The 23,520-nt window shown below is 38.0% G+C and overlaps 1 protein-coding gene across 3 annotated transcripts in view; it reads right to left on the bottom strand.

Annotated features, from left to right (window-relative positions):
- Positions 1 to 23,413, bottom strand: part of AOX1 (aldehyde oxidase 1) — a 44,003-nt gene extending 20,590 nt beyond the window's left edge. The window contains exons 1-20 of one of the 3 annotated variants that reach the window (XM_075756276.1): positions 23,253 to 23,413; positions 22,081 to 22,138; positions 19,966 to 20,062; positions 18,716 to 18,824; positions 18,137 to 18,263; positions 17,200 to 17,261; positions 16,504 to 16,584; positions 15,517 to 15,597; positions 14,265 to 14,406; positions 14,002 to 14,094; positions 12,064 to 12,215; positions 11,730 to 11,823; positions 9,239 to 9,348; positions 8,202 to 8,386; positions 6,913 to 7,075; positions 5,954 to 6,046; positions 3,824 to 3,993; positions 2,380 to 2,506; positions 1,766 to 1,888; positions 521 to 617 (exon numbers count right to left, since the gene is read on the bottom strand). In XM_075756276.1, coding sequence (XP_075612391.1) covers positions 521 to 617; positions 1,766 to 1,888; positions 2,380 to 2,506; positions 3,824 to 3,993; positions 5,954 to 6,046; positions 6,913 to 7,075; positions 8,202 to 8,386; positions 9,239 to 9,348; positions 11,730 to 11,823; positions 12,064 to 12,215; positions 14,002 to 14,094; positions 14,265 to 14,406; positions 15,517 to 15,597; positions 16,504 to 16,584; positions 17,200 to 17,261; positions 18,137 to 18,263; positions 18,716 to 18,824; positions 19,966 to 20,062; positions 22,081 to 22,138; positions 23,253 to 23,312 — 2,224 coding nt within the window. In that variant the 5' untranslated portion in view covers positions 23,313 to 23,413. The remainder of the gene's footprint in view (positions 1 to 520; positions 618 to 1,765; positions 1,889 to 2,379; positions 2,507 to 3,823; positions 3,994 to 5,953; positions 6,047 to 6,912; positions 7,076 to 8,201; positions 8,387 to 9,238; positions 9,349 to 11,729; positions 11,824 to 12,063; positions 12,216 to 14,001; positions 14,095 to 14,264; positions 14,407 to 15,516; positions 15,598 to 16,503; positions 16,585 to 17,199; positions 17,262 to 18,136; positions 18,264 to 18,715; positions 18,825 to 19,965; positions 20,063 to 22,080; positions 22,139 to 23,252) is intronic. The other 2 variants (XM_075756278.1, XM_075756277.1) reach the window with 2 other exon arrangements.
- Positions 23,414 to 23,520: the final 107 nt, after the last annotated feature.

Below are 23,520 nucleotides of genomic sequence, written 5' to 3'. Positions count from 1 at the left end.
TAGGGGGAGATCTTATTGCTGTCTACAACTACCTAATGGGAGGGTGTAGAGAAGAGTGAGCCAGACTGTTCTTAGAAATGCACAGTGGAAGTATAAGAGGCAACGAACACAAGAAATTCCAACTTGATATAAGAAAAACAAACGTCACCATGAAAGGAGTCAAACATTGGAAAAGGTTCCTATGGAATCTCCATCTTTGGTGATACTCAAAATCTGACTGGACGTGGCCCTTAGTAACCTGCTTTAACTGAACCTGCTTTAAGCAGGAGGTTGGACTAGATGACCCCCTTCCAACCTAATTATTCTGTGAATCTGTTTCAAGGACAGAGGATGCAGAAAGCTTGAATGTAGCGGCAGGACCACAAGACCACTAGGTTTAATCACACTTTCTTCCAGGTGACCAAGAGCTTTCTCAGGCTTAATGGCTATATGGAAAGAAGGTAGAACTGGGACTTGAAGAACAGACAGACAAACTCAAATACTGACAATAACTTCTCACCAAATGTATTCTGCAGTTTACCTTCAATTATGTCATCTACAGTTTCAAATGCCTGATCAACATTTCCTTGTTCTAATTTTCTTTTTGGCTCAAAGAACGAGTTGTGCTTTATAGCTTCCTGCAGTGGAGAAAAAGAAAGAGTATTTTAAAGGTTCTCAGCTTGCTGTGGCATTTTACTCTCAGGAGAAACACCATTCTCTTCAGAGATTTGAACCACCAGCTATCAAAGTCAATGAACAACTGTATTTCAACACTTTACTGTGATTGTTGATGAGTTTGTGTATTCAGTTCCAGCAATTCTTTCCTGATATATCTTGTGTTACTGATGACAGTTTCTGAAGGAAATGCATTCAGTTTATTCAACCTGCTCTTCCTCCTCATACATCTAGCACAGAATAAGAATGCAAACACATCATCCAAAAAGTGATGCCATTGAGAGGGGAAGAGATCACAAGAACTAAGTAAAATTAGAATCTATGTATTAAGTATGATTTGCTTTATTTCTAGTAAGATTTCATTGGAGTTTCAACTGTAATGAATTATTAGTAAAATTTGTCAGTCTTTAAAAAGAGACTACTTCTATTTTTATACCAGAGAAAGTGTTCTGTTACACCCCACATGCATTATGGAAACAAGGTGTAAGGTGACTACCAGAACTAATACTGGTTCCCTGCAAATATGTCCTTAGTTCCTTACTTCCTCTCATCTCATTAAGACAGTGTAAGTCCATTTCCCCTATGACTCCCACATCACATTTCCAAAATGTTCTATATCCCTAACATCTTTCCCCTCACATTTCCCCAACACTTCCTACGTCTCCGGCCTAACTTTTTTGGCTTGCTAGCCTGACAACAGACACAAAATGCTACAGATAATGAGGAAGATTGTTCAGCCAATATACACATGTTGATTCACCAACTGGTAACTACCAAAAGAACTATAAACAACCAGTGTGCTCATTGCCTTTTCCTCACTGGGAACATTAAAAGAGTTCTTCTTTTTCTACTCATACGTTTATTATTATGAAACTTGTGGGACCTTAATACCTTTGAGACAGTTGCCTATCTATCACAAGTGGTCAAAATTATCCAAAAGGTTGAAGAGTTATTTACAGGGAGGCTGACAGACTGGTTAATTGGATGTTCATATTCACCTTGTTTCCTTAGAAAATCATGTTTAAAAAGCAAGTGAAGAGTGTGAACTGCTGCTTCCATTACTTGTATAGATAAAACAATAAAAAAGCAAGAGAAAAGAAATTATTAGTACCTCGATTGTTAAGATCACTGGTTCCAGCACTTCGTACTCTATCTTCACTTTTGCAGCTGCTTGTTTGGCATGAACATCTGAATCCGCAACCACAGCACAGACAATCTGACCCACACAAATCACCTGTAAAATATGCATCACTTAATAGAACAGTGGATTCAAATTATTCCCATATGTGCTGCTGCTATTCTTCTTTCATGTAACCACTATTCATGTTTCCTTTTTTAGAATTTTGTTTTGACTTAGGATCTTTGTATTTTTTAGATCATCCATGAAGCTAACACATTATTCAAAAATGGATAAATGATTTGGGAGCCTAGCTTTCAGTGAAATATAGTCTTCCAACAACTCAGATGGTTTTGTGAGGTTTATCTGTATTCCTCTGATTTATGTATTTTTTCTCTAGACAGAATATAATGCACATCAGCTATTCTGAAGTTGAAAAGGGAGTGGGAAAAAATTGTAAGAATTTACCTTGTTATGTACCTAAAGTGATTCCCTGATGTACACACCAAACAGATATTCAAGAGTCAGCAAGTAAAATTTCATTATAAAAATCTGAAGAAAAACAGTAAAAATGAAGAAAATCAGTTAAAAAAAGATTGTAGTTATACCTTGTTTCTTGCAAATATAATCTCTGGATCACTGGAGTAGTAAAACTCATTTGTATTTGGTACATCCTGGGCTGTTACGATATCGAACACACCTGGTCCTTTTAGAGCCTCTGAGGTATCTATAGATCTGATTGGGATATGGGAAGAGAGAAGTGTAATTCATTAGTTTTACAAAGCGTTGCACAGAGGAAGGGAACAGAATACAGAGGTATGTTTCTTGTACTGCCAGGATCTGCTCATAGGCTCAGACATCTTTGGCATGCGAAGAAGAGCAGGTCAAAGGGAATTTGAAATTCTACTGTCCTGCTTTGTTTTTAGGAAATACTGTAGATGCAACAGGGAAATTGTTGACCCATTAGACTGCATGAACTGCATTGATTTAATAAAAAATACTGCACAATTATGATGCTACAATTGCAACTTTCTAAGACCTCACAGCCTACACAAATATCAAACTGATAAAAATAAGCATCTACAAATGGAAAGTTCATGTAGAAAATTATAATGGAAATGGCAAGACCAGTATAAATGGAGAATGAATGGGAATATATGGGTGTAGAAGGATCAAAAAGAACTGCAGAAGGTCTATAAGAATGGCATGTTTTGATAACGCCTATTTTAGCAGGTCATGAAGATCCCAGCACATCTACAGGTGTCTTCTCTGGACACCCAGGTCAGAAGACAAAGAAGAGTAAACAAATCCTACTGACTCACAGAGATGGGGGTGATGTCAGCTCCTTGATGGTTCCAAAAAGAGCACATCCAAACCCAGCACACTATCACCGACCTAAGAATAACTCAGGAAACATAATAAGGACTCTCTAGCAGCCCCAGTCCTCTCTGTCATGACAATTAATCCTGACCAGACAACCTGGATATAGGTCTTGGTGCTGGAATGCTGGGCAGACAACTTGGATATGTGCATTTTGGTCCTGAATGTTGAACAAATTGCTAGAATAGGTGTATCTTGGCAGTATAAAAACATAAGTGAAAACAGTTTTCTTTCAAAATAAAATCCTCTTCCCATCTTCCTCTCCTATAAGGCCTCATATGAGCTTTGCTACCTTGTTGCTGCAATGTTGCAACACCATTTCCTACATTTTGAACAATTTTCTTTTTCCATAATAGAGCTGAGATTTCAAAGCTATGTTGGTAAAATTGAGTTTCAGTGCCTGCTTGCACTGCACAGCTCAGCACTTTATGGACGCACCTAGACTAGGCCTAGGCTGGTTCGTAGACCAGAAGCCATTCAAAGTTATCAGTACAGTAAGTGAGACATTTAAATCCAGGGACTTCTACTAGAGTGACAATATTGCTTCCAGCACCTGATCCAGTGTGGGGATCAGGTGTGCTGTTCTGTATACACATAACTCATTAGTCTGCTCTAAAAATCTCAGACAACATCCATAATAACAATTTGTTCAGATACACTTTGAACACTTACACAATCTTAGCATGAGCTCTGGAACTAGTGACGACAGCCAGGAAGAGCTCCCCATCCACAGAAGGAAGGTCATCAATGTAAACTGCTTCACCAGTGGCATGTTTAATTCCAGACTGGTGCATAATGGGCCGTCCTACAGGATCCTGGGGAGACTGACTTGGCTTTACATCCTGTACAGTCAAAAATACACATCCCACACCTCCAAACAGTTAAAAAAGGATAGTCATGTTATTCTTATAGTAATCAGAAAATCAGATGAAGGAACAACTGTTCACTTTATCATCTTTTGGTTCAATACTGAAAACAGATGTGGATACAGGACCTGACTGCTGCTCCTGGGCATTTCTTCAATCTCTTCTCTAAAGGAGCCTTCCGAGAGCCTCACACAGGTTTGTCTACTTGGACTTTTTTCCTTAATTGTTTACATCAAAGTGATACAAACAGTACTGCTTTTTCAGAAGGACAGTTTCCTCCTTTACTGATTGGTGTCATGAAGCTCTGATAATTTCTGAATTATTCCCACAAGACTCTCCTCTCTATTTTACCAGTGTCTGGTGTTTGTATTTTGAGCAATTTGCAGTAATTTGTAGGATTTGTCTTCCTTGCTGAAAGACTGCAACTGATCAATGTAAATCAGTGAAAAAATACAGTAAGAAAATGTTGTTTAAATATTTCCTTCCCAATATTATTTCCTTGGTCCTGTGCATGAATTTAGTGCCTTATTAACTTATTGTGCTAATTCTTTCCTGAAAGTTAATTCAGTGTTGCCAGTTAATTTTGCCACACCAACTAATTGTTGCCAACTTCCAGAACACTATTTCAATTTCTGGGTCAGTGTTCACAGTAACTTTTTCCTTTTCTACATTCACAACTAGTTAATTGCTCATATCTCAAAACCTTTTTTCTTCTATAGCTTCCAGCACACAAGTGTTCTGGCAACATGTTTCTACCTCCTGCACTTTCTGGCACACTGTCTGCTATTAGTCCAAGGCCAAGAACAGACATTTTTCACTGGATTGCCTGAAGTTCCTCAAGTGTCTGTCAGCCAAACCATCCCAACTTTTCTAGTAAAAGAATGACCAGGTATTTATCTTTCAGGATATGCATTCTTTTTCTTCCTCTTAATTTTAAAAGTTTAATAATATTCAGATGAAGAACTCCAGACAAGAGATAGGGACCTGCAAAAGTTAGATAGAAATTTTATAGTGAAAAAACCATATTTTCTGTTGCTCAGTGCCAACTGATCTGAATAACAAATTGTTTCTGTTGTTTAGTCACTTTCTTGTAGTTGGGGAATAAATTGCTGAAAGTCACAAAGATCTAGTTCCTTTGATCCTAGCCCCTTTTATAGGTCTGTACTGTTTGAGTTTTTTATGATAACTCTGAAGGAAGCTGAAGATAACAACTTGAACAAATTTAAATATTTAAAGCTAAAATGTTATTCTAAAGAATATCTGAAAACGGAAAAAAAATGTTTACCTAGATTTCATTTGACTTTTCTTTGGGTTTTAAAAAACTTGAGATTTTTACTTGTGTACTTAGGGTACCAAAATAACAAAAATCCTTGCAGGAGTTCCCACCATGATCCAGTCACAAGAGTGAGCTCAGAAAATCCAAAAGCAGTTCTTTGCTGCCCTCTACTGCTGACTGCTCCTTGAATCCTCTTGTTAATTTGATCAGACAGCCATCACAAACTCCATCTTGATTTCTAAATCTACAGTAAGACCTAAGAGCCCTCTGAGATCTTAAGAAAAGTGTATCTTGAGACAAGAATACTACAGTGATAGCTATAGACTTGGGCTTTTCAATGTTTTGTATTTTCTTCTAATTTTTTTCCAATTGGGTTGCCCACTGCAATATACCAAGTTTAAGCAATCTGACAATGTAGTTTGTTCAGCATATTTATCTTTTGAGAACTGTTTAGAAGAAGTGAGTATACCCATATGAGTCTATTTTTACACACAAGGTTTTTCTAACTGAGATACAGTTAAAATCAACCATTAAGAGACTGTTGCCTTCAATCCTTTGGAAATTTTGTACCTGAGCTTCACAGCAAGGGTCATGCTTGAACTGTGTGACTTTTTACCAAGTCTTACAGAGCACAGTACAATGTCAGATAAAATCACTTGCCTGGTATATTTGGATACTCTGGGGCATTTTGGTCTGGAAATCTTGTAGGACACTCCTATATTCCATAGGTATGCCAAGATAGTGGCAAGGATCCTGAAAAGGAAGTGAATTACTACTAAAACTCACATATTGAACATTCCAATTAAAAAAGCTAACAATCAAAATCATCAAATACAAACTCTCTATATAGAAAATTCCTTCATGACTCTCACAAGCTAGAAAGGCTCTAAAATAACAATTTTAAAATAATGTAGAGTTTTGAGAGTTCACTAAATAATATTTTAAAATATATTGGATTCAACAAATATGCTTGTTTAAAGGAAGCAGCATAAAGCAAGGATACTCAGAAGAGCTTTGTTCTAGTGTCTGATAAAAACTGGCACAGAATCACTCCTGCTAATAGTAAATTATCTAGTAATGGTAATTCAGAGGAATGAAAGTAACACAGAAGAAAAAGGCAAAAGGGATATTTTTCCTCATAAGAACAGATTTAAGACATAAATTAGCAAATTACACCTAGAATGTATTAGGACATTACATTTTAGAGCCCTCCTCTCTCAGTCAACAACTCTTACAAGGAGGGGGGTTGGTTGAACACTTACAGTTGCTTTCCAAAGCCTTTATTTCTGTTCTGTCTATTCATGTTTTGAACTACAGACATATGGAGTAAGACCTCATGTAAGTTTTCTTTGGGTTTGGGAGCTCAATAATGACATATTGTTGCATTAACACTGCTCAATTTTTTTTAAAGGCTAATGTCCAAGGTAGAGATATCCAAGCATCTAGAAGTTAAATGGGCATCTCCTCATCAATCTCTTTGGGAATTAAGTACTTATGTTCTTCTGTAGATCTGAACCCCAAAGACAATATTTAGCACATTGTACAAATTGCAAACATCAACAGACAGAAAAACACCTTTCATTTGCTTGCACAAAAGCAGATATGGAAAACTAATTTACCATTTTCTTCAATGACTGCAATACTTCCAGGAAAAATCTGTAGAAGAAACTGACTATCAAAGTTTTCTTATAGTCTACTTTTTCACCACTGGATGAGCCTGGAACAGCAATTTCTTTAAGAACTAGTTTGCAAGCTTCATCCAACATTTGTTCATTCCAGTGTCTGTCAGGAAGAATAATAGATACACTCAGACCAGGACTCAAAAAAAAAAAACCCAAATTGCAGTAATACATTTGTACCATGGACACAGGCATAATCCTGCTCACAATGAAGCCAAAATATTGATTCTAATGATGGTCTGCAATTTTGAAAACAGTGTAGGTCAATGTTGCTCACAAGTGAGGTCTCCTAAGTCAATGGAATTGAGTGCTATGCCAGCCTTTTTAAAATAAATAAATTAATAAATAAAACCTATTACAGCTTAAAAGCTGATTTAGCAGTCTTACAGATTATCACTATTCTGCAGATACTGTCCTATATTTAAAGAAATGTGGATAATGATATTGATGAAACTGTAGATGCTTTCAAGGGATCTGATTAGTGCTGGACAGTTGTTACATTTTCTGAAAAGGCTGTCTCCTTGAATTATCTCAACACAGTTAATTCTCCATAGTTATACAACCCTAGATATCAAAATATAAATCTGTTAGAATAAATTTAATCATGTAAAGCAGCAAAAAATTAGTACTTCAACTAGTGAAACAGTTACATATTAAATGGGATTCCGTTTATATATATACATGGTTTTATACTGCTTCAATTATTTGTATTTTTTTTCCCTCCAAACCTTGGGAAGATGCTCCGAAGTGGGATGGAATATCATGGATTAACTTCAGAGATTATTAGGATCTTGTAGATGAAAAGAGATTGAAAAAGTTAAGGCTTGACTTGTGCTAAGTTTATTGGGCACATCTGAAGTTCTCAAACTTTGTATCTATGAGAGCTAAACTGAAGGACTCAAGAACATTGATACTAGGGGATTATCAAACCTATGGGTACAGCATCATTTACCAATGCTTGGGTTCAGGTCCACAACTGACTATGTATACCTCATCCACCTTTCTCACAGCGCTTATCTCATTTCTCTCTGCATATTCCACACCAGAGTTGCACCCATGTGCAGACTCCAAAATGTAACAATCCTGAAAAGTCATCATTAAGGTTTAACCACATCATTCACTTGAATATACGTGGCATCAACCAGGCAAGCAAAATCTTTCTGTACTTTCATGCTCTGAGGAAGTACACCCAAACTCTGAGAGATATAGAGGAGGCAGAGAAATTGTACCTTCCAATCAGTGTCCAACAGGTTTGTTTTGCACACGTTGTGGTCAAGACAGCACCTCCATAGAAAATGCTTAAATCCTTTATTATGTCTGTACTGTCTTCAAAAAGGACTCTCATCCCAGCATTGGTTATTGGGAGAGCATTTTCCCGTCTTGGTGCTTGTCGAAATGCAGAGACATACTCCCCCTGAGCAAGATCAGACAGAAGTGGGTAACCTGCAGAAATGTAAGTATCTGAAAGCAGAACTTGTTATTCCACTATGTGAAGCAAGAGAATGAAAACTGAAGAGCACAAATTCAACTTCCTGAGCATTCAAAACTGTAGACTTCCTTCTGTAGACCTTTCAGTAGCTTTACAATCTTTGATTTTCTAGCAGCCAATACCCAATCCTCCATCACCTGCACAGTTCAGATGATCTAGATTTTTTCACAGGAGATAGCTGGAAGACAAACATCTTGTGGAGTGAAGTTGCATTTATAACAAGACCAAAAGCTTAGAGGTTTCGAAGTATTGCCAAACTTCAGTACTCAGATAACGTGACCCATAATCCTCTTATAAGATTCCATATCCACTCTTGCAAACACAATACCAGTTAAAGACTATTACTCAGTTCAGCAACATTTACAGAAGCACCATGAACTTGTCCAATCTTATTTTAAGAAAAATCCTCAAGAGATGGCAATGCTTTACCTGCTTCCTGCCAACCATATCACAAGTAAGCAGCCTGTCTTGGTGAGGACTGGGACAGCTTGTCCAAGACCCCTTCCTGCAGGTGGTCTAGACAATTGCTATTGCCTTCATCATTTTAGGGTACACTTTTGTCCGAATATCACTCTTTATATATCACCAACTACCTGCCAAGTTGTGGTATTTGGCTGAAACTGGGAGATAGTATAGTACTGATGGGTTCAAATATAAGGAATTCAGGAAGTGAGCCGTAATAGCGTTACTGAAACATAGGGATTATGACCTCTCCTGCTCTTTATTTCATAGTCTTTAACTCTGCATAAAGCAAATCTAAATAAACTAGTAACTTACCTTCCTAGAATGGGGAATATGGACAGAGACTAAGATCTCTTCTGGCGTAATGGTATTGTTATCAACTCCATCTGCAAAAATATCACTTAAAGGAATCTGTCGCTTTCCTCCTAAAAAAATCCGAAATCCAGAAACTTCTGTACAATTGTGCAATGAACATACATCAACCATATTTTAATTGTCAATAAATACCTGCAGCCTTCCTGAGTAAATAATAACTGCAGAGTTTACATAAATTATCAGTGGTATGCTCTATAAATACAAATGACTGCTCCATCTTCCATAGTATCACAACACCGGAGTCCTAACAAAGTGCCCTGAGATCAATCCCCATTCCATAATCCTCCCTTCTGATACTGCCACGATGATCCCATCCTCATTGCTGTCAGTCTGTTCCAAATCTCTGCAGCTGCTGTCATCACTACCTTTCCTTCTAAAACATTAAGAATAAGGAAGAAAACTGAATGGGAGACAACTGCTGCAAAAGTCATTCTTTTGAAAATGGATTTTCAAAAGGGAAGAGGACAAAATTCTGCAAGGAACCTAAATATGTAAGAGCCCTTTGAAGACTTAACTTCATCTTTGCTATATCAGGTTTGCCAATATCACTACACATTTAAGCTAGCAAGCCTTTTGATAATGCAACATTTTAAGACATATAATTATTTCTATTAATTAAACAAGCTCCAAGTTTTGTTGGTAGGACTGCAACTGTACCAGTAACATAACTGTGAAGTAGCATTGTTGTTCTGCAAGAACACAGAGGCATAAACATTGTACAGATGGAAATCCACAGTGATTCACCAGTGTGGAATTTAACCATGTGTGTTTGACAGATTAATTCAAAGTGTATTTTTTACTAGTCTTCTGTGTCCTTTGTACTTTGCACATGCTACCTAACAGGTTCAATGCATTTTTTAAAGAAATGATTTCTTATTACTAGACAATATTTATCTTGCAGTAGCCCTGACCTATGCCAAGACTTTCTATAACCAGATAATCTTCTGTGCCATTTTTAAAAGGTTCATATATTAAAATACTCCCCTCACATTCAATGGAAATGATACTTCAAGATTGGCCACTTTACAGCAACATTATTTTCTTCATGTTTTTCATGTTAAATGTGAGTATGACAGTATAACCTGCTCATCCTAGAATATCATTTCGCATTAAAATTGCAATTCTCAAATATAACTATTGTGACAGCAAAGCTTTAGTAAAGGAATTTTATTTTGCTGAAGCGTGAATCTGAAAAATAACACTGTTAAGAATAGCAGCATTGGTGTTTCTGGTTTTTTTGCCCTTGCAATTCCATCCAGAATACACGTGATTTACACACATAAAGATTATTGTCCAATCCCACCTGTGAGCCTGCCAGGATCTAGGAGGGTGCATTTCCTCTTACACTGTGACCTAAGGTAAATACTAAGAACTAATAGTGTTTCTGCAACCTCCTTTTCTTGAATGATCCACTTTTCCTATGTTTCACTGACTACTGTTAGGTAAAGAAATATGTTAAAAACCTGTGAAAATGCCTAAGCCCCTCTCCCAGCAGTAAAGTTCTGCCAGGTTAACAGAAAGAGATATCAACCTGTGATCCTATTCATCAGTCAAACAAGTAGGCACATCATTAGAATCATTGAGTAAGAAGATGCAAATGTTTGTACTTCCACTTGTCAGAACAACATTCTGACAGGTATTTTTCCTCTCAGTGTCAAAGTATGTAGGAAGAAGTCATGGAAATCACACAGCATAAGTTTTTGTGTATCTGTTCCAAGAAATCCTGAAACCCAAGGAATGTGAAACAGCCCCTTAAAGAATGCATATTTGGGGATGTTGAGTGGAGCATTATATAGTCGGAAATAGCAACATGCACTCTGTCTGGATCAAGGGCAAAAAAGCAGATAAGCCATTTAGAAGGGAGAGCATGCAATTCCAGGCCATCAGATAGCTCACATTTACCAATAATTTCATCACCTTCCAATGGTAAGGTGGTGCACAAGAAAAGGAGCAGGCAGAGGGGAGTGTATATACAGTGATGGAAGGAAACTGAGGAAATGGGCATGGAAAAAGGCGCTGGACTAGTGGCTCCTGTATCAGAAGTAAGTACCCGTAAGGAACGAGAAGCCAGAGTTCTTCTCAGGGCCAGAGGGTGATTTTAAAATCAGGGCAAAGATTCAAGTACAGAAAAAAACTACCAGGGAGGTGGGGAGGTAGTATACAGCTGCTCAAACTGTGAGGTTTTACGAGCACTTATAATTCATTGCCCACAGAAATACATGTAATCTGGTTGGTCCAAATGCTTACTCTTGACATGAGAATCTCTGACACGTTCTTCTTTCGCAAATTGCTTCTCTTGCAGATGTGATCTTGTATGAGAGTGGGAAAAGGGTTCCTTAACAAAGGCTCACCTAGTGTTACTTCTCCTCTCCCCATACAATAGGATCCTGCACCTCTGGCACTACTACAGAGACAGGCTATCTCTGCTTACCTCTTGAAGCCAGATTGAGCACACAGTTGCTGGCTGCCAGAATAGGATTCAAGTCTGAGGTTGATTTTCTACTTATGATGTTTCCACCTAATGACTTGAAAGAAAGAAACTTATGTCACCTTTCTCCATCACCTTCACATTTTTGTGTTAAGTGACAATAAAACATGGAGACTACACATAAATTTATACATATCAAAAGCTCAAAAAAGATGTATTGATAGAAAATACACTGCTAAAAAGATAATTGAAAATACAAGTTTTACATGTGGTCAGGAGCAATTTCACATTTGTTACGCTTTGTTACAATTGTTATTGCAAGTAAGGCACAACATACAGCCACGTTTCTTATCTGTTCTCCACCCAGAGTTCTTAATTGCTGCAAGACAGCACAGAAAACCTTTGTCTTCTCTTCAGGGGCCTCTGAGATTGCATTGGTCAAGATATCTTTCACTAGAGAGAGGCTGCAGGCAGCTCCCAGAGTTAATCCTGGAACCAAAAGATGATGAAAGTGTAACGTGTGCATTGCTTTATTGCCTGGGTTTTAAACTATGTTCAGACTGTAGAGCTAGGACTGCTCATGTGGAATACAGGCAGATGTAAGGAGAGGGGTCTTTGCATATTAAGGGGACCGTGACCTTTCATTTCAGGAGACTGAGTTTAAAATTTCAGGAAGTGCTGAAACTGAGGTAATAGCTTACCACTTCTACTAAAAGGGAAACCCCTTCTCTGCTTCCAGCTGCCCATTCCAACTGCTTCCCTTGCACCAACTTTGACAGAGTAAATGTTTAGGTGATGTTTCAACCAAAGGTGAGTCAACTTCAACTGCTTTCAACAGGCTCTTCCTATCTTTAAATACGATTTTTATCATAATTTGATCTTGCTTTGCATATGCACATTCTAGTTATTCTCCTAAGGCATGGGTACACAGTATTTGCAAAAAACCAAACAGTCCTAATACTGAATATGCTGAATATGGGATTTTTTTCCCCACTAGAAAGACGACCTATAACTATATGCATTTGAGTAGTTATACATTTGATTTTTTTTTAAGATTATACTTGATAATAATTTCAATATTATAAAATGGTAAATAATGTCTTTCTATTAAAAATTATTCATAGGCTTTATTTATGTAATGTATGAATGTTTTGAATGAACACTGGAATTCAATCAAAAATATAAATCAAAAGATACATAATTTTTAAACGGATTTTTATTAATCAAGTACAGCAATACTAAATTTTATGTATTTAAACCAAAAATTTAATCAAAACACATTTTGCATTTAAATGTGATTAAAGAGAAGAAATACTACTTCTGGATGGCAAACTAAACTGCATATCTCTTGTTTCAGAACTAGTAAGTCTCACCTTGTCATAACTAGATTTTATTTATAGATTAAAAGAAGCAGTAAACATTCTCCCTGCTTCTTTTCAATTCTCAACCACTTTTCAGCTAAGAATAAACCAGTCATTGACTAGAACTGGATGACTGATCTGAAATGAAAAAGATATTCTAAATGTAATGACAGAACTGTCAAATACAGTTTAGCACTTCAAAAAACTGGCGTCACGCACAGAACAAGTAACTTTCATCAGATATAGGGTTTGATTTTCCTTAAAACTTTGGCAGTTGTACAATGTAATTTATGTTTAATTAATTTAAGCTATTATAGTAAGTTTTAATCTATTTCTAGTTGTTATTTCTAATTTCAATAAAATTTATTTAAAAGGTAAACCTAGTCTAAATAAAAAAAAAAATGCTTATATTAAATATATAAATTGAGGTGCAAAATTTTTAAGCTACAATAATTAATGCTGTTATGATTGAGAATAAGATTGGTTAATGCATATTAGCTATGCCAGCTTAATCACAGCCTTTTTCCTAATGTAGACAAGCAGGCAACGTTGCTGACTCTCTCTGTGGTTCTGTATGGGTGTCTCTCTGCTATACAGCACAGTATGGTACAGAGGTCACAAAGCAAATGTTGCATGACTTAGCACCAGAACCACTATTACCAGAATATTTACCCTTGCACCCTTACGACTAATGAGGCCCAAGATAATATTGCTGGTCAGCACTGCACTGTCATGAAGACAAAACTCTCTATCATGCACTGGGATTGTGGCCACAGCCATCTCGACCTGCGAAAGAACCAGGCATGCTTAGGAATGACTTGCACAGCACTTCACACCTTCAGCACTATGGAATGGAGCAGCATCCCTTACTGCAGAGGAATCTCCTATGTCTGAACAAAGTAAAGTCTACTGACCGTCATCCATGCACTTCACCACATTCAGATCCGGGATCCTTGCAGGAGCAATAACAATTGGATGGAATATGCCTCTAAATTTCATCTCAGGTCCTACCAGATAGGAATAGACTTAGACAAAAGACATTTTCCATAATGACAACTCCAACAAAGTGGAGAGTAAGCTTAAGGATGAAAATGCAAAAAGAATTATAAATGTAGCCCCACCTCTCCCGTGCACACTGGAACTATGGCAACAGGAGCCATTCTGACTGTATACATACCCACACTGGTGTTCCCAACCACAAGAGGTGCATTGGGGTGGGCAGCTTTCAGATCCAGTAATTCATCTAAGCTTACAGGAGAAATCCATGTCATTCGCTCCCCATGAAAAACCAGAGTTCTTGGTGGATTTTCAGCCATTCTCTGATGGGGAAATATGGCATATTTAAATATTTAGATAGACAGGTGAAAGGTCTAGTAGACACTAGATTGAAAGTCAAAAGAAGTTCTTAAACAATGGCAGTTCTACTTCAAATCCTTCAAAATTGGGCAGAAATAGAACTGTTATGCTGGCTCTTTGCACAGTGGTGAATTTCTAGACTGCATGGGTGAAACCTCTTCAATTAATTCCAATGGGCTAATAAACAAGATTGATAATAAATTGCCCCAAAGCAAAAAATATAGGAATAGATCCTGCAATTGCTGAAATTATTAGAAAAGTGATAAAAAATACTTAGGGAGGTGTTTGCACGCTTATCTTGCTTGGAGGTCACTGATGACACTGGAACCAGCATCTCTTTCTAGATTAAGCATGCATGTGGATGTCTCTGGCTGTTCTAGCACTGTTCACTTGGAAATAGCTTGTGAACTACTGGTGGTACAATTACATGGTTAAGAACCCCTGCCCCACAGTTATCAACCTTTCTCCAAAAGCAGTCAGCTAGTTACAGAGAATTAGATTGACAATAATGTGAAGCAAACAGCTTTCAGGTTTTGTAGGGCAAACACTGCTGTCAGTACTAAAGGATGCCTCACACTTTCCATTCCAGTGCCCTTATTTCAGCTGCTTATATCTTTGTCATACTTTAATCACTGGGGATAAACACTCCCCAGGCTGGGTGGCTATCTAAGGCTGACATTTTGACAGAAAAGACCAACAAAACTATTAAGGAACAAAATGGGGAAAATGCATTGTTTTGCCAGTGTGAAAAAGTGTTTGCCATTCAGTTTGCTGAGAAGCATTTGTATCTTCAGGTGCTGCACTGAAAACACTGTTTAGGTTACTTCTTTGTCTTCTCACCTAATACCTAACTCTGCAACTTCATTTTCCCAATATGATTATTTTTTTGTATGTGAATATTCAATAAGCTTACTGGGAAAAAAAAAAGGAATATAATTTTGGATTTATACTAAAACATTACGACATTTCTTCTGATGAATCACTTTAAAGCAGGACTTCAGAATGAGTTCTACACTATGGACTAGTAACGAAAAGACAGAGCTAAAAAATAGTCTGTAAGCAGCAAAAATTACCATTAGTTCTGGAGGAAATATAAGCTCCTGGGTGGGGTCTAAGGGCTGGAATTCATCTGTTGAAAATAGTCTGGTGGAAACCTTGAAAAGAAAGAATACAAGCAAAGACCAAGAATTTTCTCTCATCATTAATTCCATTAAAAAAAAAAAAAGCAAAACCAAAAACAAACCATAAGGGTCTCACTGAAGTGAGTAGAAAATTAGTAATTCCATTATCATTTGGATTTGGTGCTAAATTACCATGCATCATTTGGAGCTGCTGAGGTGAAGGAAGTGTTCATAATAGTTTCTCAAAGTTCACTGCTAACACAAATGACAGTGTAGAGGCAGGCAACAGAAAGACTAACTACAGGCTTCCAGTAGTCCTACTACATGAGAGTAGCTGGTTTCATGCCAACCTACAGTACTCAAAAAGCAAAGTAAATCAGATATTATTGAAAGCAAATTGAGAACAAAGTCAAATATTCATATGGATAAGAGATTTCCTACAAAATTACGATCATAACTCTAATTTTTAAGATTGTATCGGTTCTTCAGACTCAAGCCTCAGATTCCTAAGAGATCAGTGATTACATTCAGATCATCACTGATCATTGATTTAAGACAGTTCCACATACGACCTGATTTCTTGCACAATATTATGATCATTGTATGAGTAGAGCTGAGACTATTAATATTCCTGAAGTTGAAGAACTGCTCAAATCTCAGCTGTGGAGATCCAAACTGCCTTAAACCAACTATGTGCCCCATCATCGCCTCATACAAATATACACAAAGAATCCTTAATTTTTAGAAATAAGTCCAAAGTACTTGTGAGGAATAATGAAATACCTTATTTTACAAATAATATTGTGTAAGGTGAATAAGATGGAGGATAAAAATGGCAGAGTATACTGCATTTACTTTAATTACAAGAAAAAAAACATGCAATATTCTTTCTATAAGTTTTATATCTAAATAGGACATTTAAAATACTTAAACCCCTACCTTCTCTTCCTTGTCAAACAAATAATCTTCCTGATCCAAACAACACTTCCCATTTGCTTTCCTTTGACAACAAACGGAATCCTACAGTAGGAATATTCCATTAGTGAAATATTGCCCAGAATGGCAATAAGTTAAAGCCTGCTTAAGCCGATAAAAGCGTCTCTTTCTGTTTCAATAAAGTTCTAGATGAAGTCTAATAATAAGCTAAACTGGAAGGCTTATGTGTTAAAGAAGTGATATTAAAAAAATAACATAAAATCAAAAGTCCTTAATACAAAATAATTCATACTATATGAAATTCAGTTGACCTTGTGAGAGCACACATAGGTGGTCTGTATTATTTCTTTTACCCACTGTTTACTCTCCCATTTATTTCACTGTAGGTTGCTGACATGTTGCTTTACATGATAAATTACTAAGAACATCGATCCAAATTCTGCTTGGATTTATGCCAGCACTGACCCACAGTAAAACACACAGAGTTACTTCAGATTATTCTTCATAATCCAGGCTAGACACCAAGTTCATTTGTGTTAATCAATTTTTGTAATGGTTTAGGTCACTATACACCTTACATGGACCTACCTCTCTTAACAGAGGAAAGAGATGATCTTAATGAAAATCTTGATGGTTTGTATACATATATATATATACACACACACACACTAATGGGCACAATCTATCATCACTACTTACCTTACAGAAGGTTTTACAGGCATCTAGGATCGGCCTATATCCAGTACAGCGGCACAAGTTCCCTGAAAAAAGGAAATCAGTAAGAAAACGCTTTGTTCTAAAGCATGTGGCTTTAAAACATCAGGTTTGCGTTTTTGAAGCTTAAAGAAAAGTGTTAGCTCTCCGAAAGACAAAAAATCAGTGTCACAAGACTTAAGACCCTGCAGTTCCTAAGGAAAAAGGCTATTGTTTCAAGGGCAGTATGAAATACCTGAGGGCTGCTCTAGAGGGAATGCTGACTACAGCTTAGTATGCAGGAGAACAAGAGATTGTACAATATTCTTCACCCACTCAAAATGTTTTTCTCCTACCTCCTGACCTATTTCTAGCAGTGAAGGAAGTTAGCATTACACCTCCATCTAAGTTCACCTCATAGGAAGAGGAAATGCCTCTGGCTCCACTGTGACTCTAGACCACAACAGATGACAGAAGGCTATTTTACCTGCAATAAATGCTCACGCTTTCCCTTAGTGTGGATGGTCTGCATCTCTCTACCTTATTTGACTGTTTTATTCCTACCACAAAGGGGCTGTCCTGTGAGGCTTATTACATTCTGAACTCCAGATGTAACAGGACCTCAGAGACCTTCAGATGCAGGTTCTTCTCTGATATGACATCATTTTTGCACATCTGATTTAAAGCACTTCAAAAGACATATATGGGGATGTTCTGAACACCTGTCCCTGAAACAATCCATAACTCCATTTTCCCAAAAAAAAAGAATGACAGGGAATACAAGGTCTGTATCTAGTAGAACTCTGCTGGGAAGCACAATTTGTATAGAGTATATACATACATACATGCATGTGTACTCACACAGACATGCACTCACATATACAAAATATCTGAAGAAATGGTTCAAGGACATACACACAAATCAAAAAGTGGCGATATTTACCAGCCAGAGCTGCAATCATCTGCTCTGAAGTTGGTTCTGGGTGGTTTCTTAACAAAGTGTATATGGACATCACCATTCCAGGGGTGCAGAAACCACACTGGGAGCCATGGCACTTGGCAAGCCTTTCCTGAAATGAAACACCATAAACAGCCTATCTTCCAGTGCACATCACCAGTCTAGCAAACTCTGTCTTAAATGGGAGATGCCATACTAAATGTTATCTTCATAATGAATCAGACTTTTTAAGTAAAACAATTTAAGTAATCTTAAATACGAATAATTGCATTCATACTAAAACATCAGCTAAAGGGGCATTGTCCAAGATGTGCCATTAGCCCATATAGAGCACATCCTGATCCACTCCAACAATTCTTACATACCAACTATTAGATCAGGCTGTCCGTATTAAAGCAGATCCATCACAAGCCATATCTCATCAGAAACTTTTGTTGTCTTCTGTTATCATTTAGCAGGGAGAATAATCATCATATGAAATTCCCATGCCCTAAAAGCACTGCCACTCAAGCCAGCAAAGGAATAAATTTCTAATCCTCTTACACAGTGATACTGTACTCTCACCTGAACTGGATGAACCCTGGTTTTTGTACTTCCAATACCTTCCACTGTGGTGACTGCTGCACCATACAATGAGCAAATGGGAAGCAAGCATGCATTTGCTGAATAATGTCTTTGGAACATAAAGGAGAATAAAGAACATGAATATTATTTTATTTTAATAAAGATGCATGAGTATTATTTTGCAGTCAGTCAAGACATAGTTTATACTTATAAAGCAGTCATTATCATCATTTGGAATGAGAAGAGAATAAGCTTTATAGAAAGGATCACTTACTAGCTGCACCTATTGTCCCCAGTAAAACTGTTATCTATAAGGACAGTTCCACAGAATTTATATCTTCCTTATAATACTTCAGTCTTTTCTAATTGCCCTCTTGTTTCTCCTGCCAACAAGCAACCTGTCAAGTGTGTTTTGGAGGAAGAAGACGGGGAAGAGAGGGTTGGCATAGTCATTTGAAGGAAGTAAAGAATTACTGCTGCAAATTTGTAACCAAATTTTGGACCCAAAGGAAATTCTGATGTAAAATAAATACCATTCTTCAAAGCTTTTCATCATTAGCAATAAAATGTTTTGCTTTACTGTAGTTGAAATGTTTAAAGTGTCATTCTGACTGTTTTAATTTCAATTCTTAAAACAACTTTAAACATTTTCATTTGCATTGCATTCCAATGTAATCCAATTGTCAAAAGGAACAACTGGAACATTTCGACCTTTTCCCCGCATAAAAAAGTTTTCAATTGACAATGACATGTTACCATTTAACAATTTGACTAGAGTTTTCTCAATTTAAAAGTAATTTATTCCAGTTTTTACCTTAATGAAACTCTGGCTTTGAGTTTCAAAGTCCTTCTTTTCAATGGGTGAGGTGTAGGGAGGGAGTTCAGTATGAAAGGGCTGGTAAGACTCAAACTTCTGTCTGCCCTATCTTCCCATCAGAAGATGTGACAGAGCTGCACATAGGAGCCACATTCCAGTGGTCAATACAAAGGGTGTTAAATGTATGCCTTCTAAAGAGAAAGCTCCTCACAGGAGCTGTCAGCATACATGAGCATGATATTTCAGCAAATTTACAATATAGCCGAACAGTATTTTTTACAGCTTTCTCTTTTGGATTAAAGTGACCCTTCCTTTGGATTCTTTTACTATTAAGAACAGATTTTACAGTTTTGTTTTTACAGTTTCACATCTGGAAATGGTATCTACAGGCATAAAATTCTGTGTGGTTTTCAAAATTTTCTGTTAAGGATACCGTATCTTCTTTGAAGTTGGCTCATAAGTTGAGATCATCACGGTGCAGGCACCGCAGCCACCTCCTCCACAGGCATACTTAGTTCCTGTAAGATGGACTGAAAATGCTGTTATTAGGGAAAAAAAAAAATCATCAGGTCTCATTTTGGTCTTTATTCTGCTCAAAAGCTTGAGGCTACCTGTACTGGGTTTGTGTGGCAAGGTTACTGGAAGATGCTAAAATGCCTCACACTCACTCAGGCAATCATTTCACATTATAAAGAGTTTTACAACATCAGCATAATATAGTCCTGTCCTACATTTTTGTTCCCTGACACTAATTTTTAGTTAGCTGTCCCCCTAGCTATGTTAACTCAACTAAATATGGAGGCTTGCTGTGAAAAGGATCAGTTCCTGTATCTGGGTAACAGAGTGGTCTCAAACACAGCTGGACAGGCACATCTCAGGGAATGGCACACCATCATACAGACCTAAGCAATAGAGGGCAGGAATACTACAATTTGACATTTAAATTGTATGGCAAAACCAATTAGCTCCTGCACACAAGTTAATCTTATCCTCATTTTATAAGCAGAGTACAATGATACAGAAAGGTTAAATGATTTTTCAAGGTGTCAGAGCAAGTCAGTGCAGAATTACATTCTCTCACTTACCAATGCACTTTAGCCAATAACCTACAACTCAGGTTGTAGGCACAACCTAGGTTCTAGGCAGGTACTGAGCTACTTGGTATTTCGTCTCTTCCCCCAAGCAGCAAGTGATAGGACAAGAGGAAATGGCCTCAAGTTACAGCAGGGGAGGTTTAGATTGGATATTAGGAAAATTTTCTTTCTTCACCAAAATGGTTGTCAAGCATTGGAACAGGCTGCCCATGGAAGTGGTTGAGTCCCCATCCCTGGAGGTATTTAAAAGACGTGTAGATGTGGTGCTTAGGGACATGGTTTAGTGGTGGACTTGGCAGTGTTAGGTTAATGGTTGGACTCAATGATCTTAAAGGTCTTTTCCAACCTCAATGATTCTATGATTTACTTTTCTACTTTTTATAGTCCGATGGAGCCTGAAGTTGTTAAAATTCCTGAAGAATAATTCATAAGCACCATCACTACAGCAACCTATTCTGTTCCAGACTCCTCCTTATGACTGATCAGTAACAAACATTTAAATTTAAGTTTTTCTTTTGAGACAAATATAAAACCTTTCTCCTGTGCAATTTCTATAGTATATGGTACATCACTTGCCCTGTGGGAGTATGTTTCATGAGACAGTCTAGGAAGCTGCAAAAAGGAGAGATTCTGCTCTTCCCTACATTTTCTCCCTGCTTCTGGCTGTGAGTCCTTACACATGTGTTCAGAATATTACACAACAGCTTCATGAACACTGGGAATAAGCTTGTGAGGCAGCAGATTTTGGAAAACTAACAACAGTTCAGAGCAGACATGCAGTCAAGCCTTTGGTCAACAGAAAGAGGAAAAGATCAGAGCAAGTCCTGCACCATTTATAGCAACCCAGAATGGCACTGAGCTGTGGACTGAAACTAAGGGTGAAAGAACCTTTTCTGCAAAGACAAAATTAGCAGGGTGAGAGCTCTAGCTCTCCCATCTTCTGTTCTGTCTCGTCTAATTTTTTTTCTGTTTTAAAAACATCCTTTTTCATATTTACTTACTATTAAACCTGGGGTTTGAGTTTAGAAATCTGTTTGGAATTCTTAACATAGGAAAAAATAGATTACCTCAAAATTCCACCAGACAGGGTCTCATCACAAGGTCTCCCCTTTCCTGAGAGACTTTTACAAAACTTGGAGACTGTCAAACTTTACATACACTAGCCAGAAGGTTCTTTAGGTTTCTTTAGGGGGTGAGAGGGGAGGAACACAGATGCACACATACACATCATGCCTCACGGCATAACTGTTTGTTTAGGAAATCAGGCTAAAAATATAGCAGTGACTGAAGACTATTTGGCTTAAGAAAGACATATCATTTAATATGGTTAGTCTATCTTAAGGGACTCCCAACTTCCTTAACCTGGTAAATCATGGTAAGTATAATTAATGAGAATTTTGCTTGAATAAGGCTTTCAGATGAGTGACTTAAGGGAACTGACACGAAAAGGATACGTCTCTTTCGCAAGTAAGACAACAGCATTTGTTCAGGATCAGCATTTTTCTCTATTATCTGGAGTAAGAAATGAAAAACAAGCTTTAACTAAGAAACCAAGGCTTTTCAAAATTCAGGGCACAGACTACATTCCCACAAAACTAGAAGAGAATCGTTCTCCGGTTCCCTCTCATAGAACTAGATTAATTGCCAAAGGCCACAGGAGAGTTAGGGCTCCTTCCGGACATACCTTCTCAGATACGTTTCCAGGAAAGAAGTGACAAGGCACCTTGCAACTACTAAAAATAACTGCTGCTCAGTGAAAGGTCATTCTGAGAGAATTTACCTTCAGTAACACTAGAAGTAAAAACACAGCAGTACTTTGCTACAATAGAGGCAGCACAGCATAAAGAATTAATGATTTGCAGATTTTCAAGTTTCCCTGGTGCTTTAACCTACTGGGATGAACACTAGAGGAAGCCTGTAAGGCTATCAGCAGGAATCACTTTTCTTCTAGCTTTATTTCTATAAACTTTCACTTGCCTTAATAGACTAACAACAGAGAGCAATAGAAATGCCTACATGCTAGATTGATTAGAGTATTTCTTATTCCATTGCTTAGAATCAGCTAGCTCCTCCCAGCTGCATTGAATCAACAACCAGTTTAATTTTGCTCTTGCAATATTATGTTGGCCAATAATCCGTATTTTGGCACCGGAGTCTTGCTGACTTTCTGTTGTGCCTCTGAAAACGTCTTCTCTGATACCATCAAAGATGAGAAGCCAGGCACGTACAAATGAAAAACTAGTTTGCTCACCAGCCAAATTTGATACGCAGCTGAAAGTCCATTTCACTTTGACACATTTTTTTCCCCCAAACGCAGCAGAGCTAGCTAAAATGGGATGTTGTAATCACATTTGTCCTCCTCTGCTGCTTCTCCCCTTCTAACAGCACTTGCTGTACGCAGAGAAGTGTCAGCTAGCTAAAGTAATACTTGGAGGCTGCTTCGCTTTTTACCCAGCAAGGAGAGGATGGGAAGGAATGCTTCTGGAGGTTTGTGTGAGGATTCCCTCCCATGACGGAGAAGTCCGAGGCAGCCAGTTCTGTACCCACACCCTCCGGGGTTACTTCTGGCACAGCAGCCCCCCCTCCCCCCCCGTCTCCACACTCGTTCCGGGCGACACTTACTTACCTTCCTCCCATTCACATAGAAAATCAGCTCCTCAGCCCCCGCCGCCCCTTGCAGAGACATTGTACCCCAGCCCCGGAACCAGCAGCGGCAGGAAATTTCGTGCAGCTGCAGCAGCCGCAGCTGGACAGCCCTTGGCCGGCCGGGGCGGGGCCGCGCTGCAGCGGGGCGGACACGGCAGCAGCGGGAGGGCAGAGCGGGGAGCTCGCCGGGGCACCCGCGCACGGCGCTGCGGAGCACTGCGCACCGCTTTCAGAAGCTGAGCTGCTGT

This window comes from Balearica regulorum, chromosome 6, assembly GCF_011004875.1.
Source record: "Balearica regulorum gibbericeps isolate bBalReg1 chromosome 6, bBalReg1.pri, whole genome shotgun sequence".
In the NCBI taxonomy this organism is placed as follows: Eukaryota; Metazoa; Chordata; class Aves; order Gruiformes; family Gruidae; genus Balearica; species Balearica regulorum.
Note: the sequence above shows the minus strand (reverse complement) of the source record. Positions and strands in the feature narration are given on the sequence as shown.